Genomic DNA, 26,275 nt, shown 5'->3' on the forward strand with positions numbered 1-26,275 from the left:
GCAAGAGTGAGAGAGAGAGAGAAAGAGAGAGAGAGAGAGAGAGGGAGAAGGATGAGAATAGGAGACGACCGCACGTAGCCGCAGGCAAGGGCGCGCGTGAGCAGGCAAGCGAGCCTTCCGACCGATCCCTCCGGCCGCGCCGCGCCGTGCCGCGCCACGCTGTGCCGAGTCGAACCTCGCTTCGTCTCGCTTCGTCTCGCTTCGTCTCGCCTCGCCTCGCCTCGCCTCGCCTTGCTGTGGCTGTGTCGTGCCGCGCTATGCCACGCCATACCGCGCCACGCCACGCCGCGCCATGCCACGCCGCCACCGCCGTCGCCACGCCGAGCGTCGAGCTATCCGTGTGCTCCAGTATCCCCCGCCCCACGCACGACCAACCACGACGCGCGGTGCCCCCCGTCGTTCCTCCTGGCCGTCGCTTACCCATAGCCGACGCGCGGCCTCGGCGCGCCAAGTTCGCCGCGTACAGCCGCCAGCTACCGCTCGCCTCCTCACAGTCCGTCACCGTCGCTCGTCGTGCGAGCACACGCGGACGTTTCCGCAGTCAGGCTGCACGCGCTGCGTGTGTTTTTGTCGTCGTATCGTTGACACCCTGACGGATTTAGATCAGCCCTTGGGTGCTGGTAGTAGTATGCACGAGGGTGAATTCCCACGTTGCTCTTTCGATCCAGCGCTCATAAATTTCCGCGGTTCAGGAAATTAAAGAAAAAAAATTGGATTTTTTTTTTCGGTATTGCAGAAAGGACCTTTTTTTTTCGAAGGAAGATCGAGTGATTCGCGACTCGATTGCGATCTCGACTGTTGACAGAGGCGCCTCCTTTCAGTGTGAAAGATTCAGTGAAAGCGGGACGTTACTCGTCTATCGCGTGAGAAACTTGTGAACGAGTGCATTCGTCGATTGTTTATCGACTGTTAACTGTACTGTGGGACAATTGTTGACAGGGGTGAGAAGTTTGACGAGAAACAGCAGGAGCGAACGTGCCACGACAGCCGTTTCGCCCCGTGAGTGACAAGTGGTCGGCGACGCGTGGTTAACCACGTGGCGCGGTGTGTGCGCCGGTGTACAGCAGTAGCTCGGGTGGCGCGTGAACTTTCGCGGGACTCTCTTTCCCTTCCAAACGAACGCGCGAGTGTGTATATGTGCGTGTATGTGTGTGTGTGTGTGTGCTAAACTATCACGCGTGCACACGACGACAGGCAAGTGACAGGTAGTCGTCGGTCGTTGGTCTACGCGAGCGAATGGAACGCTTTGCGGCTTACATCAAACGTTTTCGCTCTTTAGCCTGAGAAAGTTAACGATCGACCTTCGCCCATCGGTCTCTCTTTCTCGAGACGGTCGAGAGCATGGTGCAACAGTGATTAGTCCGTCGTATATCATCGTCGGTGGCCAACAGCAGTTGCAAAGGGAAGAGCGCGGGGTCCAGTGGTGGGTAATCTGGTCTCGCAGTCGCAGGCCGCCGCGAGATGCTGAGAGCCTCAGCCGTCCAGTCCAGCCAATCACGTAGGGTGCTGCGATCTGTGCCGAGGGCCGTCGCGGCCTGCTAAGATGACCGCGCGTTTACACTCGCTGAGGCACCAGGAGAAGAAATCAGCCGGCAGCAGCCACAGGCAGCACCACCAGCATCAACAGGCCGTGCATCAGGGTCCGAGCCCGGCACCGAGCCCCAGCCCCAGCCTCAGCCCGAGCCCGAAACATTCGGACGGTCGAAGAGTGAGTACAAGCAGCATTCGAACCATCAGTTTCATGAAAAACTCTCCGGAGTTTCACACCAATCTGTAACTCGGTTACTGATCGTTTGTAAGATCATTTAATAATTTGTGTTAACCAAAAGGCATTTTTTTTATTTACTCAGAAATGCTAAATATATTTTTAATAAAGGTAATCCAAATTTGTAACATAAAGAAAGTTGAATTTTTTCACAAAGAGTTTTACAACGAATGGATTCAATAAAGTTGACACCGTCAACTTGGGGGAGTTGAGAGAGGATATCGGTTACTTTTATGCGAGATTTCGGGATCAGCGGTACATTAATGTTCCTAAAATATTAATCGAGAAAAATGTACGAGGTGCGTGCGAGAGTGAAGTTTAAAAATTGCAGCGCAAGCGCGGAGGTACGGATTTAATTCGAGAATTTAAGAATGAAAGGAAAAAAGTAGATGACTCGACCGTGGCAATGCGATATCTTCATCCCTTGCAATGTACACCGACTATGCGTGCCAAAACGCAACTCATCCTACCTCCCAATTTACCTTCTGCGCACTTAATCTGCGATTGTAAGTCCTGTGACGCGAATCCGATACTGGACACGTGCATCGTTTATACAACCGCTCGTCATCCAATCCCTACGTGAGAATTCGCTGATTTGACAGATGAACCTTCAAGTATATGGAAAACGCGACAGTGCGATACCTGTGTAAACTACAATCTACAATGAGATTTCAAACTTTGAGTCTTAATTCGTAAGAAACTACTCACAGAAATGCGAGGGGAATAATCGATTATAATTTGCCAATTTCTTACGACTTAAGGCGTAAAGTTTTATGCCTTAAAATCTCATCGTAGATAACCACCACTTTAGATAAACACGAAATGCGTTGCTGCGAAAAATATTTCCTTTCCTCGATGATACAAAATTAACTTTCCTTCCGTTCGCGATAGAGTACTCTCAATTTTAATTTTATTTACTTTCATTTATCAAAATACTTTTTATTATCGACATATTGACTTATATTGATTTAAGCAAAATACTTCTTACTTTGGCTGTCGAATAAAGTTTATTACGATGATGAAATTATTTTAAGATTAACCATAAATCATCGAGATTACATTTCCAAGATTTTACTTGTACTTTCGAACTGTGAAAAATGTAAAGGAAGAGATAACATTGCCAGTCGCGACGTTCAGCATGACTCTAGGAAAAGTTGGCGATTAAAAACTTGTGGTAAAAAGGAGCGCCAGCTCGACATTACTTCTGACCCCGCATCCTCTCTGTAATCTCTGCGATGTGGGTCAGTGCCGGTCAACTCGGCAGATTCAGCGAGATCGCGGATTTCGAAGGTCCGACCTTCGCTCGTTTCCGGATCGTTAAAAAAAAATGCACGCCGGTGATAGATGCGCTGCACGGGGGCATAAAATGGATATCGCTCTCCACGTGGACGCGCCGTTGAAATCGCAACGAAACGCGGTACATACACGAACCGTTGAGCCATTAAGCGGCGAGATACGCGTGCCGATAGGCGAGATTGGAATACACCGTGAGGAAAGATAAAATTCGATACGTTAGAACTGATCGTATCGTCATCACGCATATGCCGACATTTCTACCAATGTAGATTAATTTTAACCTTGTTTCAACTTATTCTTTAGCTTTTCCTTAACTTCACCATCTACCTTGTAATCTGTCTCTCTCGATGCGAATGAAACGAAAGTTTCAATCTCAAATTTCACCCTCCTTTTTGCTCGAATTTCGATTGTTATTAAATAAAGATTCTTAACATTTGAGTTTAAAAATTATTCAGTAATAATAGAGATGTTCAAAAGTAGACCCTAGATTTTTAAAGCTTAAAACTGAAGAACAGTACGAAAAACTTTGCCTAGACTTAGATTGCGATCGGAAAGAATAAAAATAAGGTTTGCAAATGAAGAGTTAAGAATCGGAAAAAGATTAAGAGTAAGTTGAACCGAGATTAAAGTTATTCTACATTGGTAGAAACGGGCATTAGTGATATAATTCTTTGTATAATTAAATTGTTTATATCAAGATGACAATTCTAAAAGAGGCAATCGTTCCATCAATTTTTCCGAATTATGACCTGAATTTTTATTTTTTTATTTTTTTGTTAACTCGTGGTTTACACTCATCTCACTTAACTTAATATAAAAATTGTACTTTTCTAGCTATAATTATTAACTGTTGATTTTTTAATGGTAACTCTAATCGGGCAAGATTTTTCATTTCCTAGAGTGAACTTACAGTTTAGATTTAATCTCATTTAACTTGACGATGACATAAAAATTGTATTTATCTTAACTATTACGATTAATCGTTAAACTTTCAAAGTTCCTATGGATCAGTTTAGTGATTAACTTTAGCTAGAAAGACACAATACAATTTTTATGTTATCATCAGGTTAAGTCTGACCTAACCACAGGTTGGTCCAAAAAATGAAAAACCGAGCCTTCATAACGAAACCGTTGGGTTATTCAGAGCACGTGATAAGTACATTTCCTTTACTTCTTGTGGTGCATCAAAACGCAGCGGGTCGCAAGGGCATGTCGCGGCACGAACGCTGCGTGTCGGAGCCTTGTGACGCCAATTTGCGGTAATTGGACGTATTTACGAGCAGTTATCATATAGATCGACCCGCCCGCGCGGTCGGCGTCGCTCAAAAAGTTGTAATCCAATTAATTCGTCGGTTAAAATTCAAACGTGGAGGGATCTAAAGATGCTACTGTACTAGAATTTATCATCTGTTTTTTTCTTGTACTCTCTTTTTCCAAATTGCGCGAAATATTCGCGAAATTACTCGACAAAAGATAAAAATAATTAAAGGTAAAGATTAACACGCGGATTCGACCTCGCATGACGCGCAAAGACGCGCAAAGACGCGCGAAGACGCGCAAGGACTCGTTCCGCGAAGTTTTGAGTACCGAGAATACTCGCGCGTGATCTCCACGGTGCACGCGTGCGTCAAATGCGGCATGGGTACCCTTTTAAGGTGATCCACGTTGCGTGTGAGAGAGTACGTTCGCTCGAGCGCGCCTCGAGCGCGAGCGACGGTCTTCCTATTAGGAAAGTTTCCACAGTGACGAAAGGACGTAACTTCGTGCACTCGTCTTTATTAGCGGAGTGAATTCGAAGCGAGATACGCGCAGATGTACTTAATAGTGCAGGAATTTTAAATAAAAAAAGTTTTAAATTTTCAGTGAAATTTTTAGAATTTGTCCGTTTCAAATGTAAAAAGAGAAGTAAGATACGTAGATATTAATCATTAATAAATCATAATTGTGGTTCATACTTAGAAAAGTATTTTGTATATGTGGCTTACAAAAACTCTTTAATTAAAAAATTTTTTGATTAAAACAACATTTCTAAATTTAAGAAGTAAGAAAGTTTTTGTAAATTAAGTGAGTTAAATATTTTGTTGTAATCAAAATTTGATTATTCTATGATGTCGATGTTTTTCTCAAGTGTGGGCGTATTTGTTTGTTAATTTTCACCTGCAAAATACTTTGCATTCTCATTAATTAATGAATCATGTGTCTCCTACATGTTCTTAATCCGCTCCAGGTTCGCTTCATACAAAACAATGTACAGTAAAAATTGTATGATTGAATTCTCCACAATATGAATTTTAACTGTTTTATCAGTAATAGAGATCTTTGGAAAACAAAACAAATTTTTTACTGTTTCGGATTATTACCAAAATCTGAAAAAATTCTGGTATACTTATCAAAGCTTTAACGAGTTTTTACCATCGTAAAAGTTGAATTATATTTTATTTTTTACAGATTTATAAATGTACCAAAACTCACAAATAAAATATCGATGGTGTCTTTAAAGATCTCAGTTGCCGTCGGAGGGTTAAACTTTCTGTTTTATCGCACTTTGTTTTCGTTTGTCTTCCTCTTCATGTTGAAAACGCAATTTTCCTTCCCTCATTCATGTAGTCTGGTAAACAACTAAAGGAAGCGAAATAATTAATCTCACGCATAGTGATGCTATGAATAAAAGATCCACTAACACTTTGAAATTTTGTCTAATCAGACTTATTATATTTAATCGAAGTTGAACGATTGAATAATAAAACATAAAAGAATTTCTCACCTTTGCTTGAAAATCTCCTTTTTCTCTTCTTGTGATAAAAAATTCGAATTTTTATTATGTCGTGGGATTATTATTATTGCGAGATCGGATGGCTAAAGGAATTTCCAAAAAGACGTCATTGATCTAGTGAGGGTGATGAAACCTCGCAGGATTTCGAAACTGAAAGAGAAGAAAGGGGAAAAAGAGGAAAATAACGAAAGAGATAGGAGATGCAATGGACGCCGGTCGTCGTCGGGCGACGGTTTAATTGACGGCACTTAATGGATTGTCGTTATGCCCGGCTTAATTACCTGTCGCTCGTTGCCGCTAGTTCGCGCATTTTAATCGATTTATCATACGCGAGACGAAGGCGACGACGTGCCCGAATATGAAAATGCAATGGACGGACATGCGATATCACATCTTTAAATGGAAGCGATTTTAGCGAATTTTTAAAAAATGAACTTTCACCGCACTTTTTTTACACGAAAAGAACGATTTTGCTAAAGTACTTAAAAATTTAGCTAAATATGAGTCTGAAAATAATTTTGTTGGATCATCAAAATAATCATATACGCTCAATAGGATTGTCACAAAACCGGAAATCAAGAAAATGAGGGAAATCAGGAAAGCATTAAAGAATTTTGAAAAATTTTTGGAAAATTTTTATTGGAAAAATAAAGTTTTACAGAAAGATTAATATGTGCATATCACACCTATCAATTTTAGATACAACTTAACAATTAAATGCGGTGTCAGCAATTAACATTAATAGTAATAATTTACATCAAAATAATTTACATTAAATTGTCCTTTCAATAAAATATTTGATTAAATCAAGACAAAAATAGAAAAAAATTTCAAAATATTATTGAAAGAATCATCGTGTGCATTCTATATAATATTTTGACGGTCCAAACAAAATTATTTTTAGATGTGCATCTACCTAATTTTTTAGATACTTCAATAAAACTATTCTTTTCTAGTAAAAACTAGTCCAAAGCAGTAAATTAAATCTTGACATTTTTTATGAGGCATCTGTTCAATAAACTTTAACAATAACTAACAGTGATATTATTGTTACAATTTTCTACTCAACGATAGAACTGTTACGTTATGTTACATTTGTATTGTTGAGTAGAAAAATATAATATTGATATAATGTGTTACTGTTAGTGTTGACCAAATATATATCTGTAGAAAGAAAAATAAATGTAGAATTATTTTTTTGAATACAAGCGCTATTAAGTTTAAATGTCGGTCAACTTCGATATTTTCTGACGACAATGCGATTGGCACAAACTTTTCTTGTTAAGGATGACGTTCCTCACGTATTATATATGAAAATAATTTACGATAATAAGTGTTTATATAAAGATTTACCTCTGTATCGTACTTTTTTAGCTTTGATATACACTTGTACCGAAAAAAAAAAAAAAAAAATGACCGTGACCGACTCACTATTAGCGATGACTGTTGTTAAAACAGTCTGGCTGGAAAAAAAATTCCAGCGGTTCGCGAGGTGGTTTGCACGTCGATGCTGATTCACAATGCCGTCGCCGTACGTGACGCGAAGTCGCAAACAACGAGAATGTGATTTATCGCGCGTAACGCGCTAATCGGCGGCACTGTCAAAGTCACGCCGTCACGCCGCTGCGCCGCTCACAGTCTGTCCCCTTTATCTCCCTTCTCTTTTTTCGCGCCTATCTTTCTAAGTCACGCCAGCTGGAAAGAGCGTCACGACGCTCGCGGAATTATCTCGAGGAATACAATTTTTCGGTGGCTATCGGAAAACGCGATGGAATTGAAGTCTCGTGAAAGGAGACTCTTCTCCTTCCTCTTCGAAAGACGAGGAGCAATTATGGATGTATTTTAATAAAACGAAAAAATTGTGAAAGTTTATCTGTATTATATATTTGAAAGTAATACAAAAAGTTCGGCGGCAATTTAGAATCTGGATAAGAAATTATTTCAATAAGTAGACATGTTTTTAAAAAATAATTAAGATAGAATGAGAAAGTTCTTAAATTATAAAATTATATTGCGTTAAATATAAATATTAACGCATTCATTTTTATATGAAAAGTACAAGTTTCCAGTTTTTAGTCACTTTTTACAGAGATTATATATCTGATACATCTTTAAACATTCGAAAAGAAAATTATCAGATAAAACAAAAAAAAAAACAAAATTTGATATGACTAAATAATTCTTTCGAGCAATTAAAATATCAATACTTTATTAACAAAAATTTAACAGAAGAAAATCGCGAGACTTTTCTTCAAGTACCATCGATAGACGATACTGTTGTATTATCCGCCGAAAGCATCGTCAGCTTTCGTTCAAGGAACGGAATCAAAGCGAAAGGAAAAGGAAGGGAGAACAAATGGTCCACGACTAACCCAGTTTCAGCCTCCGAATCGCCGAGGTGTAATTTAAACGCCTCTATTACAAAATTCCTCTCCCGCTTCACCCGCAGGCAAACGCATCCGTATTCAGTACACACACACACACACGCACACACACACAAATGCACGCAGCGCAATACACAAGAGAGAAGAGAGAGAGAGCGAGACCCATGCGAGAAGTCCATCGTCGACAGACGCACGTCTCGCCCTCCCTCCACCGCGCTGCCCCTCGCCCCTCCCTCCTCGCCCGCCCTTCATGCGCGCCTCTCGTAATAATAGAAGGACGCGACGGAGCAAGAGTGCCGCGCCGGTTGGCGACGTGCGGCGACGACACGCGCGCACGTTACACGCACAAGCGTGACACACGCACGCGTGCACACGAATACGCATGACCGCGCGGCGGTTCGCTCGTTTGTTTACCCGTCGCGGCGCTCCCGTGTGAACGCACCGCGCCGACTTCGCCTCGTCTTCCTCCCCCTCGCCCCCCTTCGATCCCTTCTTCTCGACTTACTCTTCGTCGTCGTCGCCGTCGACGTATCTGTGGTGCTGCGCCCCGCTCGCTCCCGCACGCGTCCACGTCTTGTTATCCTCGCCGACCGTCTCTCCGCCTCTCCGTCGCTCTCACGTGGTAGTCATAATTTCCTCCCTCTCTCCCCCCTCCTCCCCCCTTTCTCGTTAGAGCCGACTTTGCTCGTCTTCGTCGTTCCGCACGGCGCTTTTGCTCGCGATCTCCGTCTCTGTCCATCCTCGCTATCCATCTCTCTCTTTCTGCGGCGCTCCGTAGCTCTCTCGCTACCTTCGTCTCTCGCGGGAATACCCATCGTCTCCTTTTCATCCGCTCTCTCGCCGTCTCTCTTCTCCCCGACCGTCTTCTCTCGATCCACGCCGTGAATATCTGTCGTCTCCCGCCTCGGCGGCGGACGTGCCTTTGCCGGTCCGGCCTCGCTTTGCCGTTTTCGCACGCTATCCTCTTTCCACGTGGAACGTCGGCGTTTACTTTTTTTGTGTCTCCACAAGCGCGTGTACTCCTCGTCTCTTTCGCCTCCAAATCGTCCCTCCGCAATTCCGGTCCTTTCATGGTTCTCATCTCGATAGATTAACTATTAGAGCACGCGGCAAAATTATCGCAGGGGCACCTGAGTTGCACGAGAGTTAAATTTGCCCGCTGAGCTTCCGAGACACCCAGTGTATATACGCCTTCGCCTCCGTCATCCATTTCGGTCCTGATCCACTTTATTCGGCTCTATCTCCGCTCATCTACGAAGTGCGGCTGTCGCACGTCTCGGATGATCGTCCTCTTTTCCCCTCGACCGCGTTTGCCGCTCAAACCGTGTCTTGGTGAACGACGTCGGCACATCGCCAGCGAGCGGAGAGCCACAAAGAAGTGAAAGATTATTCGGCACGTTGAGACGCTCGTAAAGGAGACCGGCCTGGGTCTCTGAAAACCTAGTATTTAACGACTTTTGAAGTGTGGTACGCGCGACTCCTTGAGTCGGAAATCCAAGAAGAGAGCCGTAGAAGAAGAAAGGACTGGTCTTTTGCCAATGCGACCGTACCTTCCGTATGCTTCCCATGGAAGAACATCGATATTTCAGACTTGACAATGTGAGATGTGACTCCACCGGCTGCAACAACGTTCGAACCTTCTTGAGAATGAAATGGGAACGAAGCGAACGTGAAAAGGTAGTGCAGCGTTCCTGAAGGAATGGAAATCGACTGAAGAAGTAGAAGAAGAAGAAGAAGGCGAGAAACCGATCCCGTCCAGCTCGCGGACCTTATCTGGACCTAAACCTGCTTACGTTCAATCTGGAACCGGTAATGTCCTCGTAAAATCGTCCTAGACCACCCAGACTCTGCGCTTACCTTGAATCTAGTTTCGAGAAAAAGAGACACGGAAGCGCGTGAAATAGGTTGATACTCTCGATAGCGTCTGGACTTGGCACCGGTCTGGACTTGGACGCATCCGCCTTCCTCTCTCTTTCTTTTCCTCTCCTACCTCCCGGATGCTCTGTGTCATTCTCTCGCCGTTGTTTCGCTCGCTCGCTCGCTCGCTCGTCACGCTCATCGCCGGCGGCATCTCGTAAATCAACCTCTTCCGCGAAGAGCGGACAAAAAAAAATAATAGTACTCCGGCTAGGATAGAGGAACGTGCTGCATCTAGGCAACACGTTGACCTACTGTCGCTAATTGTAAGAACTCGGACGAAAGCTATTTCAAATTATTATTTTTTTTTTCTAGCATAAAGAACCTCGGGTTCCGAGGCAACGCCTTATATACTTTTGTGGTCTACCTTATCGAGAAACACGTAGTAATCGGTATTTCAGATTGGAATGTTCAAAAAACTATGGCTTGATTCATATTGATGAATATGATTAAAAAATAAAACCTAGTTAAATGAGATCAAAAGTTTTAATGAATCCTGAACACCTCTCGACTTTTCAAATAACAAACATCTCGCAAACAATAGTAAACAGACATATAAACAAAGGATCGAACAAAGGATCGTAACATCGCTGAATTTATAATATATGTAAGTAATAGGGTCGTCTGTCGATTCGAACTGTTAATTTTGTTCGTGAAATTTCTAGGATTGTGAATACTTAAAAGATGCGATTATGTTCAGCTAATTCGATGTGCGGAAGGAGACTTAGCGTCACACTTTTTAAATTATTCTTTGTCGCAAGAGTTCATGGTTTCAGTTCCATGATAATTTGATAATTCGTCGATTACTTGCATTGCTTTGAATAAGTGCGAATTTCAGTATCTCATAAATTTCGCACCACTTATATTTCTTATTAAAAACATTATCTATAAATATTGTACGTAGTGTGAATAATTTGATGTAATCAATAGATTAAAGATTGCACGGTTTGCAGAATCAGATATATGTATATAAATTCACACAAAAATATTTAAACACAAGGTCGATAGTCAATTTTTATATTTGAGACTGACTTAAGATGTCATAAGCCAATCAGAGAATCGTATTAGCATCTTAAGACATTGCTTAAGACGGTTTTAAAATAAGAATGGATTATGAATATTATTCTAAGATACGCTTTGACTGAATGTAGGATTTCTTTTATTTAATTATACTTATTCTTAATCAATCCAAATTTGTATCATAATTGTTAATCAATAGATATTCAACTTTATTTATTATTAATAGATACAAATACTATAAAAACATCATCTCGATTCCCTCACTTGCAATACATTCCGTGATACATTCTCTTGAACAGAATAATTGTTGCTTGATGGATAATCGTTCTGCTCTTCTCTGAGACTTACAGGTCACGTTGTTGATAGATGTGTTAAAGAAATATCGTTTTTCTGCCTCCTCTTTTTCAGGCTAACAAACCACTAATGGAAAAACGACGACGAGCAAGGATCAACCAGTCCTTGGCGGCGCTGAAGGCGCTCATCCTTGACAGCGCCCGCCTGGAGAACACCAAGCACAGCAAGCTTGAGAAAGCCGATATCTTGGAGCTTACGGTCAGGCATCTGCAGCGGCAGAGATCGCTCGCTCAGCCCGGCCTGTCCAGGTACAAGGCGGGATACCAGGATTGCTCCAGAGAGGTAAGAGCACTTTTCTAATTTTGGAGATAACGTAACATATTTTTTTTTTTAAATTCACCAAGGTTTTTAGAGTAAGATATAACACAGGCCACTAAAATTTTAGTTCGACAAAAAAGGAAAGCTATAGTTGAAAAATATATCATTCACTTGCCACAACAAGACGTAACTTAAAAATTATTTTTTAATTAATTGCAGAAAAAGAACTTTTTAAAATTCTTCTTTAATTTATAATTATTACATAAACTTAATTATTGCACTTTAGGATTAATATTTTAAAATTCTAATGATTCAAAACTTATTGAAACTCTTTCTCTGGAAAACTTTGTTTTTTGTTAATTGTGTTGTTGCTGTACACACAGAAAAATATATATCGTACGCAAGTAATAATAACTTGTTTCAAGTATTTCAATAGTTTATTAATATATCCGCAAATCTGTCATAGGTTCATTATAAGCATCAAATTTATTCGAAATATATTCTGAATCCTATTAAGTTTAATACTTCAATCAAGATTATTAAATTAAAACAAATTCGATTTGTTTATAAAATCGCTTGTTCGATCAATTTTAAAATATTTTTAAGAAAAAAATAAATTTCTATTTAAAATACATAATAATGAGTTTTTTCAAAATTTGTAATAGATACATTTTAAGATTATTATTGTAAAAAAATATTTTTGTTAAAGATCACCGTTACTTGAAAGAGAGAAAGTAAAGTTGAGTAGTCACTTTTCTTACCAATAGATAGATATATCTTTCTGTGTGTAGCAAATGAGTGATATCTTTTTTGTTTCGATAAACCTGACTGATACCATATCTCTGAGAACAAAACGAGAATCGTGTCGGTGAAGCAAGTCTGACGTGGAAAAACGTGGGTTTTGTGCGTCACGTTTGCCATTATACTCCGCACGTTTCGTCACGGGGTAGCACGAGAAAGGGACGCGCGGGCGTGGATGAGGTAGCGCAGAGGGTGGTGAAAAAATTCCAGCACGTCCAGGGAGGCGTGTAATCGGAGAACTCGGCGGAACTGGTTCGTGTTACATGACGGATAGGGATGGGGAAGAAGAGATTCTACTCGGTGGAAGAATCTACCCGAAACCACCCTACCTCCTCCCCTCCCCTCCCCCCTTCTCCCTCTCTCTCTCTCTCTCTCTTTTTCTCTCTTATTCCCTTTCTCTTTGGACGATGCGACGATAGGTATCTTAACGTATCGGGTTGTCGTCAAGAAGTCTCGCGTGACTCCGCGAAGCTCAATCGCTCGTTCGTTAAGGAATGTCCAGTCGCAAAACGAGGGGAAACTCGTTGAAAGCGGACACCCTGTAAGTGCTATTGCGCAGAATTTGCCGGATGAACCTTGCGGTCGGGTCTCCGGTAGAATCAGATAGTCAACCGATTGGAGGAAGTGGGAAGGAAACAGCCCTTTAGTTTTCGGTTTCTTCGTACGAAGATTCAGCATAAAATGACCGGAATTGTATGTAAATAAAGGCAATCAATTTCTATATATAGTAAATACTACATTGATGTATTTCGGTAATTGTGACTCCGAATTGATAATGATATATAATATGTATCTTTTAATAATAAATTAAATATTATTGTACTTTATATTAAATGTCATGCCACACGGAAACATCATACTGAGAAAAAAACTAAATATGATCAAATATAGAAATTTCCATATTTAATTAGATTTATTCTTATCGGTCTAAATTCGTATCATATTAAATTAATTTAATTAACTTTATTTTTTTGTTGAAGAATGTATGTGGGTTAGATATATAAAAAATTTAAGTTTAATATGTTTGTACCTAAAAATTTAGCAAAATACTATCAAAATAATTATATAGGGCATTCAAGCACGATTAACAATACAGCAAAAAAGTTTTGACATTCTAACAACTATCTTTAGCATTCTACATAATTTTTCTGGTCTACAAAATTATTTTCAGACCTGTATAAATTCTTAAATATTTTAATAAAATCATTTCCACCTATATTTTCCTTCGGAGAGCATTAAAAAAAGCATTCAATTTTAAAGAAATGCAAAAACTTTACAAATTTTTATAGAATGTAATGTAATTGAAGTGAGAAAGATTATGGTTTTGCAAAAATCATAATCTTCTGTTATTACATAGAAATTTAACATTCATATGTCAGATTCGTGACATTTGATTGTTATCCCTCCATCAAATTCCATTTTTTTCCCTTTGTTTACGATCCGAGTCTTTTTTTTTTGTTCAAATTCAAACTTTTAAATTCTTAGGCTTTCAAAAAAGGTGAAAAAAAATACAGAGATTACTTTTGAACATTTCTATTACACTACCAAATAATTTCTTAATTCAAAAATTTTTTTTTATCAAAATAAAGTATTTAATAAAAATAGAATTTTAACAAAAATGAGGATGAAATTTATGCCTTACACCAAAAAAAGATTGCAGATGGAGATTTAAGTCGTTACGTAACCCTTATATCTTCTGCATTTTACCTTTCTCTCTCGCAATACGTATTGAATTAATAATAGCATTAAACAGTAGTCCCATTTACAGGTATCTACCAGTCCCTTGACAAACCCGTTATTCGAGACGTATTTTTTTCGAGCACCTCGGCCCCGTCTACGCGATACATCGTGGCATTTCCGTCTTATATCTTCGTCGGTACGGCGCGGCACGACACAGCACAAGCGTGCCGTAGAACTCGAGGCGTCGAGTCGATTGTCGGCTCGCTCGCCTCAACAAAGCGCACTTGTCACGGCACAAAGCCCGGCCGTGCGCGCTTGTACCTGTCGCGCGACCGCCTTATCAGAATACTCACCGATAAAGTCGCCGACTTCCGACTCTCCTGCCGCTGGGATACTGCCGATCGAAAGATGCAGCCCGCATGGGGCCGCGCGTGCTAGGAAGTAACCGTGCCCTGGCGTCCGATAAAGGAGGAACAAATTGGGAAGTTATTGCTATCGTTGAAAAATCACGTACACCTGTATCCTCGGCGAGCGTTTTAATCTTCCGCGGGGGTCTCACGTCGAAGAACAATCACTGTAATAAAACTGTTACATAATTCTTACGAAATTGCTTTTCAAATTTCACTGCAACCTTTGTCGAACCATTTTGTTGCAGCCGCGTAATTATTTTCGAGCATATATTATTCATATATGTATTATATATATATGTGTGTACTATATATATAACGCACGAGTGTTAATTGAAAAGTTCTGAGATTGTATTGTACATATTCCGCGCGCAATTGCGTAACGCCGCGATGACGGCCTGCAAGGCCAAGGTCTTCTGCTTGCACACCGATCTAGAGAGCAGTAAGTAAGCTTTCACGCTCTATAATTCGCTATATGTTCTAGAATATGGCTCGAGTAGATGTTTCTTTAATTGCGCCAAAAAGGCGCCTCGAAAAAGCAATTGAGAAACTTTCGAAGTGTCAAATCAATCGTACAATGAACAGGCAGCAACTCCGAGAGCTCAAAAACGTACAACGTGAATTCTGTGACATCCTCTTTAAGAAGGCGACTGGAGTATCTCTTCCATTCTTGCGACAAAGGAATAAATGAAAATGGTAACATCAGGCTCTCTTTCAGATGTCATTTCGTCACTTATCTTTCTTGATCATTTCATGATCTCGAAAAATTTGGGTAAGAGAAAATCTCTTCCTGATGAAAAACAAGAAACAGCAGCCGTTTCTTTAAAGAGGATGATACAAAATTCGTCACTAAACGTTCTCCAATTGTTTTAAAATGTAATAAAAAGTGTATGTATTCGATAGATCATTGATACATGAAGGTAGTTTTCTTCCAATGTCACAGCATCAAAAATAGAACGATACAGGGAATTTTTCCATCAGTTAAAGGAACTGGTTTAACGACGTATACATAAACATGGACATGAAACTAAAAAAATCAACGTGTTAAAAATTATATCTGTATATTACATTTTTTATTCTTATTTTTTTACTTATTAACAATCGATACGCAAAAATAAGCCTCAGTTAATTTGCCAACTTCGCGCGGAGATTTGGAAATTTCTTTCGTGTTTATTTTTACTAATACAGATCAGCTTTAATCTTGTCTTTTTCTCGTTCTAAAAAATAAAAATAAAAAATAAATTAATCGAAAGTGTAATTAATCTATATTGGTATCATATAGAGAGAAATTGATATTAAAACGTTAGAAAAAGAGTCTGGTTATTTTAATTGAAATTCTAATGAAAAATAGATAACACAGAATTTCCTGATTAAATCTATTAGAATTCTAGTCGAGATAACCAGATACGCCCAATTATAATGAGCAGATTTCTAGTTGATATGATCAGCGTATATTGGTTCGTTTTCAACCAGAAATTTTTCTCAATGAATGTAAAATCTTTTAATTTCGACTGCAGAAATAGATCACGGGATGGGAAGGAAATTTTGCAACTCTACATTTCGGGGAGCTAGAAGAGCGTGCCTGAAATTTCGGATGGCGAGTTGAGCACCGGGCAAAATCACGACGCGTGTGATGTACGAAGCGAGGAAGGAAGGAAGGAAGAAAGACAAAAAGAAAAGAAGTAGCATAAGTCCCTGCGAGCCAAACTTTATGGTCTTATAAAACCAGCGGTCGACCAAGGCGACATGTTCTCTGTACCATCGCTCGCGATCTTTCCCATCCTTTCTACGGGATCTCGTCTCATCCGTCGAAAGTATTGTACATTTCTGCTCGTCTCTGCAAGCGCAAAATGCACTATGCCGTCATTCGTTCCTTCCTCTCGAGATGAAGGAGTAAAATGGAAAACTAACGCGGCGAAATATTCCCAGGCGGTATTTCCCAGAAACTCCGGGAGATCGGTAGCGCATGAAGATTAACGGGTTCCGAGAAATTCTTAGAGCAAGTGCAATCGTGTAATAAACTGTAAATCGGTTTCTTTGAAACGGATCTCAACTTGACGAAATTTTGAAACTAAACCAGTCATACACTCGACGTTGAAGGCCAGTTGTCGAATTTTCTTTGAAATACTCGACTACGAACGTGTTGAGGGATCCAGGGTATTCGTATATGTATATATTCCTAGGATAGAGGAATGACGCGGTACACTTTGAGAGAGAGAGAGAAACGCGATGCACACGAAAACCAGGTCAAAAACTACCCACCCACGCGTAGATGTTTTCTCTTTTACATGGAATACGTAAATGTTGTATGAAGAAATCTATTCCTAAAATATACTTATGTGTGTACTGAAGGGCAAAAAAGTTTAGCAACAAAGTTTTGTTTATCAAATCATTAATAATGTATATTTACAAACGAAACGACTCTGGAATTTAGTTAGTTATTAGCTTGTTAAATGCTAAAGATAGTAAATAGCATTCAAAATTGTTATTTTTAATACGAGCTTTATTAAGGCGCTTCGAAAATACATTAACGATGGTCGCGCTTCTTTCCATGGATAAGTTCTCTCTACCAGGCAACCAACGATCTTCAATTCAATGTAATCTTTTGGTGTAATCTTTTTGATATTTAATTAGAACGAAACTAACACAATACTTCAGAATTTGTTTTCTTTTAATGTATTACCGCTTTAATAAAAATGTAACAAAACTAAAATTGTCCACTTTTTAGATAAAGACAAAATCAATTCTAAAGACTATTTTTGTTAAAAATAATACATATTTTTTATTGGCAGAACGATACGTCTGTAACTCTCAATTTACCGCTAGAACACAAAAGTATCGCTCGTCATCTGATTAAATTCGCAATGATTGTTTATAGAACAGATAATTTATAGGCATTTTGGAGTGATACTGTGAAGGATCGTTGTATTTCGAGTCATGTCATTTTTCCTTAAAAGGTTCCTTGAAACGTTGTCCCAATTGAAGAGAATTTTAAAAATATTCTTCTGAAAAAAAAGTTATCAATTTTGAGCTGTCACTTTTTTATCAAAGCAGCGAATTATTACCTAGGTAGAGCAAACTGACGACATTTGTCGTCGTTATTTTGATATCTTCAAATATCATTTTAACAACAAATAGCGTCAACTGAGTGTGTCATCTGAGTAATAATTTGATAAATATACAAAACTTTATAGCCAAACTTTTTTGCCACTTTGTACACCAAAGACTATCGATTGTTATTAATTGCCCTCTTTTCCTGGTATTGATTTAAATTAATTTCTAATTCTTCAGAAACGTCCACAGAGTCGAAAATACGAATTCCGCTTCTCCTAATTGCTAACGCGCGCGATTAACCCACATTCGCAGATATCTATCCGATGCGCGATCTTTTCATGCCCTCGAAGTCGTCGGTCTCTTTTCAACGCGCGGCGGCGGCGGCGGCGGCGGCGGTTGCTTTATTTTGAAGCAGCGACCCATAAAAGCTCTCTCGCGCATTCGCGGCTCGCCGCAAAACTATTGTCCCGCCAGTGCAGCGCAGCAGCAGCAGCGACGACGATAATTCTGCCGGCGTGCAATGCACGCTCGATACGCCGCCGTGTAAAATATAGCGCGCGATACGCTATGCGATTAGAGATCAATCGCGCCGCTTCCGCCCGAATCGCCGCCGCTTCCACTCGTAATTCGGCTCTCTTCCGGTCTACCGCAAGCTCGTGTCGCGGCGGTCGCGCGTTACTGACTTTTTCAGCGATTCATCGTCGTTTTTTCGCGCGCACGTACCATCGTTTAAATGCGATGTAATTTGCGAATACAATTTCCTAGTTTTCGAAATTTCAGATCCACGCTGATGACTTCTCGAATTTCTTCTTAACTTGCGAAAAAAAATGCAGAGACGCTTGCCACGCAATATATTAAAGTGATGGAAAGGACTCACTCTGCAAAAAATCATATCAATAATTCTCTCGCGCATAATCGAATCGTAACCAATAATATGGCGATTGTAATATTTGCCAATCAGTTTCTATTCAAATAAAGAGCTACAGTTGGATTTAGAAAATCAACCAATAAAGGCGAAGTAACTTCACTAACTTTACTTTTATATATTGCTTGCGGACAACTAACAAATGTGGCGATTATTTAACATTCAGATTAAAGCCAATACAGAGACCCGATTTTTTATTTTCTGATTGACTTTTGGCTTAGATTTAAACTCGCTCAATCCGATAATAATGTAAAAATTGTATTTTTCTAGCTATGATTTATCACTAAACTGGTGATTTTGTGTAACAGTAACTTTACATGGAAAGAACTGTTTTGCTAAAGTGTTTAAAAATTTAACTAGATACAAATTTGAAAATAAATTTCATTAGACCATCAAAATAATGTATTAAAAAAATTTATTCCGAATTCATAAAAGATATTCCCTTTTTATATTATCTTAAATTCTTACACAGAAAAAATAATTGTGCTAAAGTATTTAAAAATTTTGTTAGATACAAATGTTAAAACAATTTTGTTGGGTCATCAAAATAATTACATAGGACGTTCAAACTGATTGCTAAAATAACAAACTTTGTGTAGCATTGCTCTTATCATGAGATTCCTATAAGATTATTTTGATTCCGCAAAATTATTTTCAGATCTCTATTTACCTAAATTTTTATTAGATACTTCAGCAAAAGGGATATACTTCACTCATTTAGATACTTCCTTCCTTGCAGGTCTGTTTTCATCGTTAAACTAGCGTACACTTTCTGTACTTAAAGTGAAATATACAATTCGAAATTTAAAAATAAAAAAGAGAAAGTTTCAACGCAGTGAACGAAAAACAAAGCTTGCGGCGAATTTTCGTCTAATGCGCAATTCAATCTTTCCCTTTAATTATTTCGAAATATTGAACCACCGAGGTACATTATTATAAAATCCCAGCCGATTACCTTCCGCGCACGGCACGTTAATCAGCGGGCCGCTCTAAGCGCGCGTTAATTAGTGATTCGCGGCCGATAATGCCGGCCTGCGAAAAGTTTGCAGTTGCGTCGTCGCTCCGCCCGGCCAACGGGTTAAAGAGCGTTTTATCGCGTCGGTTGTTATCGCCGGCACGTACGAAATAAATTACGAGGCCGCGGGAAGGCCCGTCCGGGTCGCGCAGCGCCAGGGAGGGATACTGGGCAACAAATAATCACGCGGCGCCGTTACTCGACCGTACTGCGGATTAAAGAGCGAAATATTCAATTACGCTCTGGCGGTCGATAATGACTGACGCGCGATACACCGCGCTCGCGGTCCGGAGCGGAATTTCCAGCGCGCAATATATTTCGACGTTGACTCGCACGAATGTTTGTTTATCGCTGGCGTTACCTCCCGCAAAAGTCGCCTCCTCTCGTGAAATTGTTCGTGCTCCAGGGAAGATCGATCCGCACGATTCTTTGGCCCTAGCGAATCTATAACTGATTCAGAGTTTAGTGCATGCATACAGTTATACATTATAGGCACACACGAATACACATTTCCGATTTTATATATTTATATTGTCTCATTAATTCTCGATTATAATAACAGGAGCAGAAGTAAAAATTGTAGACGCGATTGGTACGATCTGTACTATGAGATTCTAAATTGTAAAGAACTTGGAACTTTCTTGTATTAATCACCGTAAGAAAGAGGTTGCATTCTGTACTTTAAACGTTTTAGAACTTAGATATAATTTGTAGTTTTAGGATTAATCCTCTGCAATCGAGATCTTTTTTGTCCAGCACAAATTTTTTTATTGTTTTAGGGTTTCGAAAAATGTGGAAAAATTTTGAGTTATTTTTTTAAACATTTCCTTTACATTATCAAATAGTTTTTTATTAAGATATTTTAGGAGAAAGAACCAGACGCTGTCCTTAATTTCGGAGAATGAAATTTTTCTTGCGCCAAAAAAGACTCAGGTTTGCGTTTGGAGGATCCCAATTAAAGCTAATTCATGAAAAGTTTGATTTGCATTCTCAATATGCCGTATACTTCACAACAACAAAATAATTTTCACAGAATGTTCACATATTAATGTCACGAAAATCACTCACTCATGAACAATATACATGTTAATCATCACTTGATGTTGGCCTGCATAATAGGTTTGGCACCAACCCTCGTTCCGTTGAGGGAGTTCAAGAAAAAGAAATATAGTGAAATTATTCGCGGTAACGTGGATTGGCTGTCGCACAAAGCGAGATGCTCGGTCTCTTCTGAACGACATGAGTTTCTGGCGCCGTGCCGTTCTCTAATATCAATGTGTCTCCGTGACTATTTGCACGTTTGCATAAAATTCAAGGATTTCAGCATGATTCATCCGCACAAACTGAGCGCGCATTCCCCACCGTTACAATTCTTCGTTTACTGTAGAGACCCTCAAGCAAGAGTCTAGTCACGAGACAAATATAGCGACAATATTTGACTCTATTGTAAAGTATATAGGTTTCCGTGAAGCTTTGCATAATCCATCCTACATACTCTACAATACATAGTGATTGCCGCCATATTTCTTTCGTGAAAAGATTACTGACGTTCATTTCTACCAATGTAGATTAACTTTAATCTTCGTTTAAATATTACTTTTCATCTTTTTCTAATTCTTAGAACTAGAAAAGACGAAACTTGAATTCAGATTAAACTTAACTTACATTGATCGAAATAAGCACGAGTGTCCAAAATTTTACTTGAAAGTATCTTTACTTCAGTATATATTCGTGTGAAAAGACCAGTATTTTTTCTCTTTTCTACTGCTCCCTCCAGAATTTATATAGGATCCTTATATAGAAAGGCTAAAAGTACCACAATTCAATTGTCGTGATTTAAGGCAGGAACTTCCATTAAGCCAAGAGAGTATCATAAATTGTCTTACTATCTTATGTTCTTCCACAAAGGAAGCGACTTTACTAGCGTCCAATCGACAGCTCTTCGTTATACGAAAAGACGGTTTATTTCTGACCAGCACTTGCATCACCGGTTTCTCATTATCGTGTTTCAGGTGAGCCGCTATCTCGATGCACCAGACATCATCACGGGCAACACCACGCCAATGGATCCGGCGGTAAAGCAGCGGCTGCTTCGCCATCTCGATAGCTGCGTGTCAGAGCTTGATCTGGACCTGGGCTCGCGACCGGACAGTGGCCTGGGCAGCAGCCCGGGTAGCGTGACGGATCGTGTGGCGGGGACGACGAGCCCGGGCCCGTTGGATCACCACGTGCCGGTTGGACCGCATTGCAGCGCCGCGCTCACGCCGGCGGGTCTGATCAAGTCCGAGATCCCAGAAATGGTGGAGGCGGCACGACCCGATAGCAGCACCACCGCTGGCGATGAGAACAATAACAGCAGCCGACCGACCTCCGCCTTCAGCCAGGTGAATCCGGCAACGTTGGACCCGCATCATCCACATCATCCGTCGGGCTTACCGGTCGATCAAGCCTCCACGTCGCAACAGAACCCCAACATGCTCTCGGTGGTACAAGTAATACCCTCCCGATTGCCGGACGGCCAGGTGGTCTTTCTACTGCCGAGCCACTACGTGCAATTGGCAGCGGCGGCCGCGGCGAACGGCATCAGCATCGGGCCTAATCCGCCAACGGCGATCTGGGCGGCGACCAACATGTCGCTGCTCAAAGCCACCGACAAGCTGGCGAAGCGACCGCATGAGGAGATCGGCCAGGAATGGCAGGATCCTACCGGCCTCAAGCCTAGCAAGAGCCCGCGAATGGAACAGCCAGAGCAGCCACTCGACTTCACCACCACGTCCAAGAAGATAAAGACCGCTGGTTCGAGAAACTCGGCGCATTCCGGCGTGGTCGATCATCATCATCATCTGCGGCAGCAGCAGCAGCAACAGCAGCAAGCCCGTCTACCGACCGAGACCGGCGGTCCCATCATCCACGAGGACAGACCGTCTAGTCATGCGGATAGCGAGGTCGCCGTCGGCATGCCCTCTCCGTCACCAGTCGGCCAGCAACCAGTCAAGGATGAGGAGGGTATGTGGAGACCGTGGTAAAGATCCAAAGGCTCTTTATCTTTGTAAATAAAAGTGTATCTCGTGAAGCGTGCGTGCGAAACCGGAAGTCGTGCCGGTGCGCAGCTGCGATCGTCGTCTACTGCGGAAATCTTCCTTATGATGGCTACGATCGGATCGTGTATATTCGATACGTATCTGGATTATCGGTCTCGGTAAAGCGAAATTAACGGTTATTATTGAGAATAATTTTGGAGACGTAAAACTGTCGTAGATTTTAGATTATTTTTAAGGTAGTGCGTCATTGAAATTTTTTAAGTCTGGATACGACTCAATCTTTTTTTCTAACTAAGAAATCGAAGATTGCAGGAAAAAAAATTTCATTTGTTTTAATTAGAGACCCTATAACAGTTTGATCACGAATGATTTTGTCAAAATCCTACCAAAAGAAATATATAGTTGTATACTATCTCACTTTAATCTATTTTACAACTGTAATTAACTCTTTACGATCATAGTGAGTCACCTTTCTTTATTCAGTTTTTTGCGAATTTTACAAATTTTTTGTGATTTCAATATTCAAAGTAAATAAACGTTTTTCCCTCGTAAGATTTTGAAAAAAATCGTGATCCGACTCGTGTTATAGGATTTCTTTTGATGTTGCAAAATTCAATTCGGCACGTGCGATTTCGAGAATACGTCCCTGGGCGAAAATGCGCGTACATTTCAAAAAGTGCTCCCCAATTAACGTAATGTAATTCTCAAAAGAGTGGCGGTGCGCGAAGCCAAAAGTAATTAACGCGCGGTATTTATTTACGTTATTATTATAGAATTGGCAATGACACAATTTCGCGATAATACAATCCGCAATCGGGGGATTGTGCGATCGGCGAATTTTCACAGGCGCGGAAAATTAACGCGATTGACGTTAATATCGAAAAGTATGTTAATTGGTAGGGAGAAGGGCACTTAAAATTACTCTTTCACGCAGCTGCAAGGTCGTTGTATTTTACGTACGTCGAAATCGTAATTTATTCCTTCCCCTCCCCAGATACAAATGATTTCACCGATCTCTAGATTTTCGACGCTCGAGGCAGAAAACCGAGGAAAACCGCGGCCAACTTTTTTTCTTTTTTTTTTTTCTCCCCCTTGTCGCACCACTTGTGCTCGACTGTGGAAATGAGTACACGGAAAAGGCGTATGCGCATTCTCGCTTAATAACTCCGGCGCGCGAGAACGTGTGACGTCAGCATTGCCGTACGCGCCGTTTCTTGCGACGGCGCTAATGAAGCCTTTAATTTGCATCGCGTCCAAAAGCGCCGCCGCCGTCGCCGCGGTCGTTAAATCCGCTGCAAAATCTCGCGAAAACACCGCTCGAATAACGGCGTTCTCGACTGCCGGCTTCGGTTGCATCGCAGCGGGATTCTCGTATTGGCGAAACGATTCCGGAATAGGGCGAATTCAACGGGGGATGAACGTAACGAGCGAAATCGCGGCGAAACGTGTAATGTAACGCGCCAACGTTTAACGATCTTGTAGCGTGACTCGGGAAAGATTAAGCGCCATGCGTTTCCTTTTATTTCAAAGACCACCCTGCATTGCCGCGAGCGGCTTATTTTTAGAAGCGTTCAGAAAGGCGAAGACGTATTAATCTCTGACGGCTATTCTAATTTCGTTAAACGTAGCTGTGTTCCATGTGAAAGTAAGCCACTTCCAGGCTTTGCCCATCCCGTCAGCTGAGTATTTAATCTTTATTTTAACCCTCCGTTTGTAATCTGGGACTTTTTTTGGCACGAATAAAATTTCATTCAAATTTCACTCTTACTTTTGCTCTTTCACATAATTTCGGCTGTTTCTTGTTGAACGGCATGACTTACTGAATGGATCATGATGATCATCAGGGATCACATAGTGTTGAGTTCAGATTCTCATTAGAGCGTCACTCAAGTATTGCTCCATCCTTGTTGTACATAGACAAGGATAATATGACACCTGGAGAATCAGAAGACAGATTCCTTACCCAGATAGAAATCTGAATCCGCCTACTGATGAATACAACTAACATGCACAGATAACATATATATTTTGACTGTTCATTGCCAATATTGAAAATCTCACACTAAGAAAAATTTCTTGTTGAAGATGAATGAATTAGTAGATTCTGATATCAATCATTTGAAATTCGGTTATTATAATTGGACATATGATTTTCTGATCAACTAGAATTATAACAGATTTCACTATAAAATTCTGATTTATCTGTTTTCTCTCCACTAGAATTTCCATTAATGCAGTCAGACTTTTTGCAGTGTATAATTTACGTTATGTGTGCTATGCATTTTTAACATTGGTAGTGAATTTTAGACTACAGCTTTTAGATTACTGCAGGAATATTGTTATCATCTCTTAAGAAGTACTTGAGTGATTAGTTAGTTTAGCAAAATAGTGATCACGCAATCGTGAATGATTAAATTAAGATATTAACATATAAGACATTGTTTAAAAAAATTATTTTAGTATAAGATAAAGATATTGAAAAATAACTCTGAATTTTTTTTGAAAGACTAAAACAGTAAAAAAACTTAAGTTGAATAAAAAAGATCCAGATTGCAGACGGGTGGAATAAAAATATGATTCCAAAGAGAGGATTAACTTATATTTTTGCGTATACTCCTCTGGATTGATCGAACTAATCGATCGGATTGATCTGAATCAGCTTGCGCCTCTCTCTATCGAGGAAAATTAACGGAGAACAAGTATGGAATTGAGAATGCGGAGCAGAAGCGACGACACGTAGCGACGCGAATGTTTCGAGGAGCGAATGCCAAAATAGAGCGAGTGCGAGACAGGATTGTAAAAAAAAAAAGCTATACGCCTAAACTTCTGCGATTTTCTCTGAGAAAACACAGCGAGGAGGCAAACTGCCGCCTCTTCTGGCGGGGCCATTCGGTCCCGTAACTTTGCGATTGTGCAAGCGACAAAAAGAAATTCTTCTGACGTAGTTGCGCGTAAAAACGCGTTACAAGATAACTGTATGTATGTAAATGATGGAGTAATTTAGTTTACGATTATTAATAAAAAAAAAAGAGAGAGTGGGAGAGAGGGAGAGAAAGGGCAGTGTGTGTGTGTGTGTGTGTGTGTGTGTGTGTGTGTGTGTGTGTGTGTGTGTGTGTGTGTGTGTGTGTGTGTGTGTGTGTGTGTGTGTGTGTGTGTGTGTGTGTGTGTGTGTGTGTGTGTGTGTGTGTGAGAGAGAGAGAGAGAGAAAGAGTGAGAGTGCGTGCGTTTTAGTCCGCCATTCGTGTACATAGCCTCTCGATCGGAATTATTGCTATTTGCGAGATATAGATTTATTTTGATGTTATCTAGGTGTATATATACGGCGTAAGAGAAAGAGAGGATGCGTTTGTGTGCGTGTATTTTGCGTGAATAGCGAGCGATTCGTCTGTGGAGGCGCGACCAACAAATCGCGCTCAGCGTAGCGAGGAGTCCACCATCTCACCACCTAATTTACGTCTCTAATTGCTAAATATCCTGGGATTCGAATTCCTTATTCGATGTACTTAGACACGCAGTCAATATAGGCATGTATATTGAACTGTACACTACGCCGTGTTTTTTATTATTCCCTGCCCAATCGAAATC

The 26,275-nt window shown here is 40.5% G+C and overlaps 1 protein-coding gene and 1 long non-coding RNA gene across 8 annotated transcripts; one reads left to right on the forward strand and one right to left on the reverse strand.

Annotated features, from left to right (window-relative positions):
• The first annotated feature begins 507 nt into the window (after nucleotides 1–507).
• Sidpn (bHLH protein similar to Deadpan) lies at nucleotides 508–26,233 on the forward strand. Its single transcript, XM_011062758.2, has 3 exons — nucleotides 508–1,708; nucleotides 11,564–11,791; nucleotides 21,662–26,233. Exons 1-3 carry the CDS (start codon nucleotides 1,544–1,546, stop codon nucleotides 22,673–22,675), a joined length of 1,407 nt encoding a protein of 468 aa, XP_011061060.2. The 5' UTR covers nucleotides 508–1,543; the 3' UTR covers nucleotides 22,676–26,233.
• LOC105149982 (uncharacterized) lies at nucleotides 3,816–21,655 on the reverse strand. 7 transcript variants are annotated; one of them, XR_015545622.1, is made up of 4 exons: nucleotides 20,718–21,655; nucleotides 20,011–20,099; nucleotides 14,602–14,822; nucleotides 3,816–5,984 (listed from the first exon to the last, which is right to left on the reverse strand). It is a non-coding gene; the product is annotated as an uncharacterized LOC105149982 (long non-coding RNA). The 7 variants fall into 7 exon arrangements; XR_015545621.1 differs by lacking the exon at nucleotides 20,011–20,099; XR_015545620.1 differs by lacking the exon at nucleotides 20,011–20,099 and having other exon boundaries at nucleotides 14,602–14,833.
• Nucleotides 26,234–26,275: the final 42 nt, after the last annotated feature.

Source organism: Acromyrmex echinatior, chromosome 7 (genome assembly GCF_024713525.1).
Source record: "Acromyrmex echinatior isolate Ae372 chromosome 7, ASM2471352v2, whole genome shotgun sequence".
In the NCBI taxonomy this organism is placed as follows: domain Eukaryota; kingdom Metazoa; phylum Arthropoda; class Insecta; order Hymenoptera; family Formicidae; genus Acromyrmex; species Acromyrmex echinatior.

Excerpts from the sequence above, each read along its gene's own strand:
- Sidpn (XM_011062758.2), top strand. The coding sequence starts at position 1,544 with ATGACCGCGCGTTTACACTCGCTGAGGCACCAGGAGAAGAAATCAGCC. Across the intron at positions 1,709-11,563 it reads AACATTCGGACGGTCGAAGA|GCTAACAAACCACTAATGGA; the intron begins GTGAGTACAAGC and ends CCTCTTTTTCAG. Across the intron at positions 11,792-21,661 it reads ACCAGGATTGCTCCAGAGAG|GTGAGCCGCTATCTCGATGC; the intron begins GTAAGAGCACTT and ends ATCGTGTTTCAG.